The sequence below is a fragment of the Cynara cardunculus genome (genome assembly GCF_001531365.2).
Source record: "Cynara cardunculus var. scolymus isolate 2C chromosome LG 5, CcrdV1, whole genome shotgun sequence".
NCBI classification, from domain to species: domain Eukaryota; kingdom Viridiplantae; phylum Streptophyta; class Magnoliopsida; order Asterales; family Asteraceae; genus Cynara; species Cynara cardunculus.
In genome coordinates this window covers 27,759,354-27,768,921 of record NC_037532.1, presented here as the reverse complement: position 1 = coordinate 27,768,921, position 9,568 = coordinate 27,759,354, and the positions used below count along the sequence as shown (strand labels likewise).

Genomic DNA, 9,568 nt, shown 5'->3' with positions numbered 1-9,568 from the left:
AAAGGTTATAAAATGTTGAAGAAATTAAATTCTTTCTATTATGAGGTCTATTTCTATTTAAAGGTTATAAAATTTTGAAAAACTAAATTTCTTAATCAAGTAATAAATTTTAACAACTAATAACCCAAATTTTCTACTATATAAAGAACTCATTCTTAGTTTTCTTACTAACAAATAAACTTATCTTCATATATGTATTTTTGTAAGGTAATACAATTATTTCTATTATTATTTTATAGTTGTTATATTCATTCATCCAATTATTTATGTTTGAATATAGTTACAGTTATGTCCACCACCAAGATCTGATAACCTTCAATCTTTGTTGTAACTGCAGGTCAATATGTCGAAAAGCATGGAAGTATGTAAATACCGACCAGACTTGAACCCTAACTGAATCTCTCTATCCTCTTTTTCTCGTGATGAATGAGATATAATCAAGTGCCTTCCTCCCAAATATCCACGTAATACTTTTTTTAATTTATAGTCATGCCACATCATCTTATAATAACCGATTACCTACTTAACCGGTAAACAAGACACTTACATAAACACAAACTTTCTTCTAGACCCTCAAAATATGGTTTTAAAAGTTGATTCCCTAAAACAGAAAAGTCAAAGTTGTTCCATTTTAATGCAGTTTTCCTAAAAAAAAGAGTAAACTATGATTTTCGTCTGTATTTTTGTCCATGTTGTTTGGAAATTACGTGTATCGTCATCATAATTTCTATTTTTCTTTCGCTTTTCATCCATATGGGTGACATCGTCACTAAAGCACCGTTAAAACCCCCTACCTGCCCTTTATGTGAGAGGTAAACATGTTTTTTCTGGTCATTAAATTATTTTGACCTCCCCCACCCCCTTCGTTTTTACCCTAGTTACCCGCCCCAACCTCGTCAACGGTTCCTAAATACTCGTATACCCCCTTTACCCTTTTCAATTCACCTTCATCTATTCAAACCTAAATCACATCTTCATCCATGGTTATATGCAATTATGGGGCAATGCCAATGATTCGAACTTTGTGGACAAATTTTTATATCGAATCTATGGTTGTCTTTGAACTAATTTAAAACTAAATATTAAATACTATACAAAATTAACCTATGAAAAATTAAAATGTATAGTGTTATGCTAGATACTAGACAAAAAAATAGATTTTTAACTTAAATTAAAAATATTACGAATTTTTACTAGTTGTTCCATGGTGGTAGTGGTGGCATACGGTGGTAGGTGGCGGCGGACGGTAGTAGGTGGTGGCAGATGGTGGTGGATGTCGGTGGACGGTGATCGGTGGTCGATGGTCGAGGGGGATCGGAATGCCCGAAGGGGGTGTGTTTCTAGTGGTGGATGTCAGTGGGGATGATGATAATGGTCTCCTCCGATCGCCTATTTACATAAACCGTTACGTAATAAGACAAAATTGATAGTCAAATCGCCATTAAATTGTAGGCCACTAAATGACAAAATAGCGGTCAAAGTAGGTGGTTATAAAAATATAGCATTCTTCAAATATAATATATGATTTTTGTCTCTAAATCAGATACAAATAAATTTTTTTGTATCAATAATTATTAAAAAATATTAGCATTCAATGGTTATAAGAAATATAATTTTTATAAGAAAATATAAAAACATTCGTTGGTTCATTTAAGCGTTTAAAAGTAGTAAAAATTATAAAGTTTGACGTGATTTCATATTGTGTTAAGAGTTGTGATGGTAAATTGTGTTTAAGGGTTACGGGTTGTGTGAATACAAGTGTTCGATTTTATAGAGTAAAACCACAACATTTTTGGTCCTAAAACAGTCAAAATCATCCTCCGTTAATTGAAAAATACCCCGTAATTGTCAAATCGATTTTCTCACTAGAAGACAAATTAGTAGTCAAACCTGGAGGGCCGGATCGGCCCGGGGGAAGATCCTAGGGTAGGTGGAGGCGATCCCCGTATTCAAGATAAACCAGATGTTTTGTCCCCCACATCAGATACATGTGGGCTAATCAATTAAAAAATAATTTTTTTGTACTTTTTTTGGTCAAAGAAGAATGGATCGCCCCCCTATGGTCAACATGCTCATCGGGGGCGATCCGTGTGGTTATTTTGAAAAAAAGTTAAAAAAAAATGGTTATTTTGTTAATATATTGGGTACGTTTTGCTTATTTTAGTGAAAAGCCCTAAAGATGATATGAGTATTCTTTTGTATTAGGACCCCCAAGGACTGAACTTTAACCGGTCACAAAAGAGCGGTCCTTTTTAACCCAAAAAAGAAGAAGAAGGGTCGGATCTTAACCCGTCATTAGTTAAAAATTTAGAACCAAATCTAAACCGTAGTCCTAACAGTCATTTTGTATTTTTGAACAAGTATATATATATAAAAGAATAAAGTGAGCACTTATTTTAAAAATATACCTCATAACTTTTTTGGTCATAATAAACAATTGGGTTAAAAGCAACATATCTTGACCAAATCGATATTCGGCCAACCAAATGATTAGCTTTCGGGTTTTTATTTGGCTTTTTTAACAAGTCCCTAGTTCAAAATTAATCTTGATTCATTCCATATTTAATCAACAAGGTTTCTTTTTCAAATTCTGAAGGTTAAATCAAATTATATGATCCTTAACTACACTTTGGGTTAATAAATAGTGATTTTGTTAATTTATACCTGGTCATGCACACATGTACAAAATCTTCCCAGAAATTGTTAAAAGTTCTAATTTGTTTAAACTCGAAATACTTACCAGGTAAACATGGCAAGAACAATGATCGACTTAGAGATTTCTTTGAATTGGTGCACCTTTAACGTTGATCAAAGGTCCGCAAAATCACCGTTTAACCCGAGGAGAAAGTCAACGTGGTTTGACAGAGAGAAAAGTCATTTTTGTCGAATTACAAATGGAATCAACCTTGATTTTTAAAATAAATATATATTGTCTTGAAAATTAGATAAAAACGACGACTTTTAAGATGAATAGACATTGGGAAAGAAAATAAAATGAAAAAAAAATAATAAAATCAAAATAAGAGAAAAATTAACAAAAGTTTGTGTTGGTACATTGGTCGTAATGCCCATAATTGTACTTGAAGTTGTGATTCAATCCTTCTGGTTATAATTTTTGTTACTAATATTTTTAGAAATAACATTCGGAGTTAATGTCTGAGATAGCCCTGGAGCCAAAAAAATTAAACTTCTATTTGAACTCGTGATCTCTTGCATGTGGAGTGGTAATCCAACCATCTCATCCATGTTTAATTTCTATTATAAATTTGGTTTCAAAGTATTTAAAATCACCGCTCAAAATCAATCAGGTGCACCTTTTTAGACGCCTAAAATTTTCTCTTGTAATAACCGAGTGAGCAGGTGCAAAGGAGCCCGCTTAGCTCCTAATAGCTCCTCCGTGGGTAAGAGTCATCAATCACACTTAACTTGAGGGGTAAAATTCTTGGCTACCAAAATGAGTTGTTGATAAGCGTATTTTACCCGGTAAACACTTAGCAAATAAGAGTTTTTTTCCTCACTTGCCGGGTAAGATCATCAGTCTTTGATAAGTCTCTTAATGCATAAGATTTTCTGGTCCTTGTCATACTCGTCCAATAAGATAAGTTACACTTGTTAAACGTTTGGTAAAGAGTCCCTAAGCTCAATAATGTAACCTAAATCTACATACAAGTAAGAAAGCGAAAGAACTTGCACCTCTGAATCCTTGGAAGCAATCTCTTACACGAGAATTTGAACGTGTTGAAAGATCTCTTGAAGACGTGCTCTTTCTCAATTAGATGTTTGTAGAAGACAAAACGTAATGGAGAAACTAACTAAAAAGTCTTCCTCAGAGAGCGACAAATACCATCTTTTGTCAGATATAACATACAAATCCTAGTGATATCTAACGAGGACAGATATAATATAAAGAAATAGAGAAAATCACCAAAATAGTCACTTTTGGCTTCGCAAGGTAACTACTTTCTAAAAAATAATACCACAGAATAGCCACACGATCTGTAAATTGGCTTAGCAAAATTGCATATTGTACTTTTTCTGACTTTTTTTTTAATATTTTATGGATTTTTGTGTCAAGATCGCCGAATTTGCTAAGTCAATTCACAAATTTACCCCCTATTTCATGATAATTTATAAAAAAAAGGTTAATTGGTGATTTTTCCCTAAAGTTTATGCATCTGTTGAATGTGGATATAAGAGAATGTCAAGATCATGCCATAAATTTTATTCATAATGTCTAATAACAGAAGAGGCAGTAGTTTATAGATTTCTATACACATCAAATGCAATGCTGCAACAGTTAGTAGCTGATGAATAATAGACTAAAATCTTACTTACCCAGTAAGTAAATAATAGTGTTAAATTTTACCGGTAAACACTTACTGGGTAAGTGTTTGATAAACGGCCCATTAATTACCTCAAGGCATATTTGAAGACTTGGAGAACGTGTTACAATGATACATATATATTTCCTTAAGATGGGCATTTGGATCTCTTTGATGCAACAATGAAATGTTTTGTTGATCACTCCTAACATTCATACGAGTTCACATACATCTTCAAATGAATTTTTTTAATGATTCACATATGAATCTTCACTTCTTACCTTCTCACGACATTTAGCCTTTTTTCTTTGAACCGACCCCCGTATATTGTTGGTGATTTTAGTGTAGTTGTAATTTACAAGAGATCAACTAGGTGATGAGGCAAAAATGATGTGACACTAACAAATGTTGCCTCTATCACCTTAGATAGCCATAAGGTAGGGGGAGCAGCCCCGGTAAGCGGAAGTGCTTGCAAAAATCGAGCTTATGAATGGCCTAAGTGAAATTAAGAAGGCAAGAAGCCCTGTTAACTTCCAGGAAGTCTATTTACCAACTCAAAATCGACACATACATTATAAGTTTTGCAACGATAAACTATATTCTTAATTACAAGGTAAGCTACAAATTCATTTTCTTAAAAGACTTAAAACGGTAACAAACTAGAGAATTTTTTCCATGTACAAGTATTTTCTATGCTAATGCTGCCTAATTGGAAGGTGCGGTAAATATGAAGAGAACTAAACATATGAGCTAAAGATCAATGATGTGAAACTTGCCTTAAGAAAGGAAATTAGTTGAAGCTGCTGCAAATTAGAAAACGATGGGTGTCCTGGCCAGCTTACTAGCACCTTGACTAATCCCATGGGCCCACAACACGTTAATGGCCAAACCTTGCGGTGGCCATGAGGGGATTTGAAGTGCCGATCTCTTTGGAGCAAATTCAAGTTCGTATCGATTGAGCTATCTTGAGCTGCTGCAAAACTATGCAGCCACATAATCAAGACCACGGCGCTTTCGTTTATTAGACCTTGAAAAGAAGAAGAAGCGAGTCCAAGATTTTTTGTGTTTGACAAGTGGTGATTTCAAATCCTTCTTCTCATGGGCTTCACTTATGTACCTAACAACAGCCTGTAGAGGAGAAAGTATATATACACACATTATGCATGAAAATTGAAGCAATTATATTGTAAAGAAAGACGAAAATGGTGACTCACCTGGGCACCTTGCTCGACAACGTTATGTGCTGGTACTTCCAAAGGATTGCCTTCAACTTTCAAGACACGTAGCTTTGATAGCATCCTAAAGGAATCTGGAAGGATTCTTATTTGGTTATTGCTCATATCCAACTCTTCCAAATTCTCAAGGTTTCCAATGGATCTTGGAAGGGATCTTAGATCAGCAAAGTTGTTGCTGATGTTGATCTTTATGAGGGTAGTAGCAAAACATAAGCTCTCAGGCACTGAATCAAGCTCATTGAAACTTAGATCGAGTTGTTTTATGTTTTTCAGGGATGACATGGTGGTTGGTAATCTGCTGATGTTATTATAGCGAACAGATAGTTTCTCCAACGATTCAATTCTGCCTACAGCTTCTGGTAAGGCTTTAAGCTTGTTATAGTCTGCAAGAAGAACCGTGAGGGATGTGCAATGACCAATGGCATGTGGAATTTCTTCGATTCCGTTAGTCTCAATATTCAGTTTCTGTAGACTGACCAGTGAACCAAGAGAATCAGGAAGAACTGGTAGGTTGTTTGAACTCAAATCAAGATCTTGAAGACGGGTTAATCTACCAAAGGTCGCAGGAAGAGATGTCAACAGGTTTCCCCGGAGATCAAGATGGACCAAGTTAACAAGATTCCCTATGGATTCTGGGAGCTCCACAATTTTGTTTGAATATAAATTTAGTTTCGTCAATGACAAAAGGCTTCCGATCGAAGAGGGCAAGGCAAGAAGCTGATTTTCTGACAGATTCAGTGTGACCAAACTGGATAACTTCCCTATTGAGTCAGGAAGCCATTCAATTTGGTCCATCAGTTTATTATGAAGATTGAGATCTTTCAATCCTTTCTTTGAAGATACTTCGATCAAACTAGCAAGCTTTATAAGACTCAATTTTTCACCATCTGGGCCTACAAAATGCAACCATTGTTTGGAATCATCTCATTTCACTCCAAAAAAGAAACTTGTTATCAAACTGATAATAATGCAGGATATCCAACAAGATTATTATGACATCTAGAACTAAAATTCATAATATTACCGAAGGATAATGTTAACAGTAACTATATTTAAACTCACCAGAGGTAATGGCAGGTTTTAGAGTGGAATCCACAATCTGGGGTCTGAAAAATTCACTTGATCGAAGCCCTCCTCCAATTGCCCCGCCATGAAACGAAGACTTGGACTTCTCCACATAGCTATCATCTCTAGTGAAAAACTGAGGACTTTTGACAGGCTCTTTGTCAAAGGACAAGCTAGAAGTGGATGTCGTTGATACACTCACACTGCTAGAAGGCGGATTTGTCAAAGGCGAAGAACTACTTGAAGATGATGCAACTGATTGGGTGCTATTATTATTGGATGGAGCACAACATTTGGACGCCCTCTGAATCATTTCGTCGAACAGTTGATGGTAGTTTTCAAGATCTAGCAATTTAACAGCTTCCCTCTTCTGTTCTTTACTTTGGAAATGAACTAAATGCTTCTGCATCTCTACCAACACATTAAAAAGTTCTTCAGAGATGTGTTTTCGCTTCTTTTGCCTGGCAATGCTTTCGATCCTGGATTGTTCTTCATTGTCTGCGTTTCGGATCAGTATCACTGCAGCTTCAACGTCATCAATTACCGGTCTTGGAGGAAGAGATCTATGAATTCTCATTATCTCTTCCACCACCTCATCTGCTGATTTGGCAGACGAATCCATATCCTTCTCCTATATTCTAGAAAATGACCAGCAAATGTATACAGTTTAGAATGAAACTGTAATCTTCGCCCAAGTTCATCGTCAAAGAATTGCAAAATACTTTCAATATAAAGGTGATATGGAATCAATATACAGCTACAGTAATCATAAAACCAGCAAATGTACGAATTTTTGAGGTTGAATTTTACAGTAACAGCATCGTTTGTTTTTGGTCTGAGAAACACAAAGAAACGCGACGAACAAATTGATACGGCCGTCGACCAACTTCTAACCATTGCCATTGACAAATTCCAAAACGTAAAAAAAAATCATTTTGCTCCTACTAAACAACACGTCCAAATGCGAAAATCAATTAAAATTTCTCGGTGATTTCCTTCACAAATACTCGTAATACCCTAATTAATATAGGAAAAAAGTTAACAAGTACGACAGAATCAAAACAGTGCACCTGACACCCACAGATTCCGAAAAGTTTCCTTGAAAAATCGGATTTATATAGAATTTCAAGTTATTCCAAATCAAATTCATATCCAGAATCAAACATTGATACTATGAAGTCAAATTAGGAATTTCGAAACTGACCTTGAAATCTTGTTTCCTTTCTCTCTCCAGAATTGGATCAGCAAACAGATAATGAAATTCAATCTTGCTTGATGTTGGTTCGGAAGGAAATCCGGCGAGTTTGATCAAGTGCGTGTATGTGTTAATGTGTGAATGCTACAGAGGTCCTGTATTTAAAGAAGCCTCGTCGGAGCTCCGGTTATCCATCGTTTTCATTTGAATCTTGTCCCTTCATTCATGCTTTCTATCCAACCATTCACATCTTAACAACTGTAAATGCTGCCTTTATTAAAAATCACATTCTATGGGTGCACATATCAGGTAATATCTTATATCATGTATTAATGGAGTCTATTTGGTATTAATTATATAATACTCGTGTGTAATGTATTAAGATATATTTTGATTTTAATATTTTATTTTATTATTTATCTTAGTCGATGTTATAGTATGGTCTTATGTGATTTTGAAAAAACGATGATGCTTTTATTTTTAAATAAAATATAAATTTGAATATATCATAAAAATTTGACAAAAATATATCGATATAGTATCAAATTAACTATTTAAAATTATTAATTTTTGTGTAATTTTTTAATTTAATTTAAATTCAATAACGAAGTAATTTATATTTGGTTATAATTTTCTTATAAAGATAATAATTAATTATTTTGTTAAAACTCGATAATTATCCTAATTATATTTTAGATTTTTTGTATTTTAAAATAAGATGTTTATCCTTTATTTGATTATGTTTATCTGCAGTTAGTTACACGAATTTAAACATGGAGCTTTAATAAGTTGTACTTATGCATAATTTACTTGTAATCTTGAATTTTAAGTAATATGTATCAATATACAGTACTTCATTCATAAAAAATGGTTTTTAAGAGTTTTTATCAAATGCTTTATAATATAGTATATATATATATATATATATATATGTGTGTGTGTGTGTGTGTGTGTGTGTTTGTGTGTGTGTGTGTGTGAAAACTTGTTATTTTGTTCAAATTTTAAGTGACATTTTGAGTTTTCAGGTATTAATTGTTTTTTATTGCAACGAATAAAATTTATAAAAATTTAAATGTTCAAAAGAATAGATAAAGTTACAATATTTAGTATTTAATACATAATAATACAAAAACTAATAAATAATTAAATAAGTTGGTAGCAAGGTACTATTGTAATACATGACTTTCAATATTGTGTACAACTAAGGGGCTGTTTACCAAATTTTTTTATTAAGTTCTGTATGGATAAATTTATTTGTTCGGATAAATTTGTTTGTCTGGATAAATAGGTGTTGTTGTTTACTTTATTTTATCTGAACCAACAGTATGAATATCATAAATGACCGATTTACCCCCAATATTAATTATTTGAACATTAAAACAAAAAATTATAAAGAGGTTGACGATGAGATGTCTCATTTGGGATGGAGACGATACTTTAAAATAAGGGTAGTGGTGTCATTTTTGTGGCTGAAAGGGGCAATCATTTCTATTTGTACGATTAAACCATATTTTGTACGAATAAGCCATAAGTAAACAACCCAGATGAGCTGTGCGAATAAACCATAAGTAAACAACCCAAATGAGCTGTGCGAATAAGCCATAAGTAAACAACCGAAATGAGTTGTGCGAATAAGCCAGATTGACCAATAAACCTAATTAAGCTGCAAGTAAACAGCTCCTAAGACGTTATTTGTCAAACATAAATTAGCTTATTAAAACGTTGGTTAAAGTAGGTTATGAGGAGTTTTT

The 9,568-nt window shown here is 33.6% G+C and overlaps 1 protein-coding gene across 1 annotated transcript; it reads right to left on the bottom strand.

Moving 5' to 3' along the window:
* Positions 1 to 4,912: 4,912 nt before the first annotated feature.
* LOC112513229 (plant intracellular Ras-group-related LRR protein 4-like) lies at positions 4,913 to 7,876 on the bottom strand. The gene is made up of 4 exons (XM_025119433.1): positions 7,827 to 7,876; positions 6,620 to 7,253; positions 5,537 to 6,450; positions 4,913 to 5,450 (listed from the first exon to the last, which is right to left on the bottom strand). The coding sequence occupies exons 2-4, from the start codon at positions 7,242 to 7,244 to the stop codon at positions 5,304 to 5,306; spliced, it is 1,686 nt and encodes a 561-aa protein (XP_024975201.1). The 5' UTR covers positions 7,245 to 7,253; positions 7,827 to 7,876; the 3' UTR covers positions 4,913 to 5,303.
* Positions 7,877 to 9,568: the final 1,692 nt, after the last annotated feature.

What these genes read in the sequence shown, in the direction of transcription:
- LOC112513229 (XM_025119433.1), bottom strand. Translation starts at nt 7,244, where the DNA reads ATGGATTCGTCTGCCAAATCAGCAGATGAGGTGGTGGAAGAGATAATG. An exon ending in AAAACCTGCCATTACCTCTG is followed by an intron (nt 6,451 to 6,619) that starts GTGAGTTTAAAT and finishes TGCATTTTGTAG; the next exon opens with GCCCAGATGGTGAAAAATTG. An exon ending in TTGTCGAGCAAGGTGCCCAG is followed by an intron (nt 5,451 to 5,536) that starts GTGAGTCACCAT and finishes TCTCCTCTACAG; the next exon opens with GCTGTTGTTAGGTACATAAG.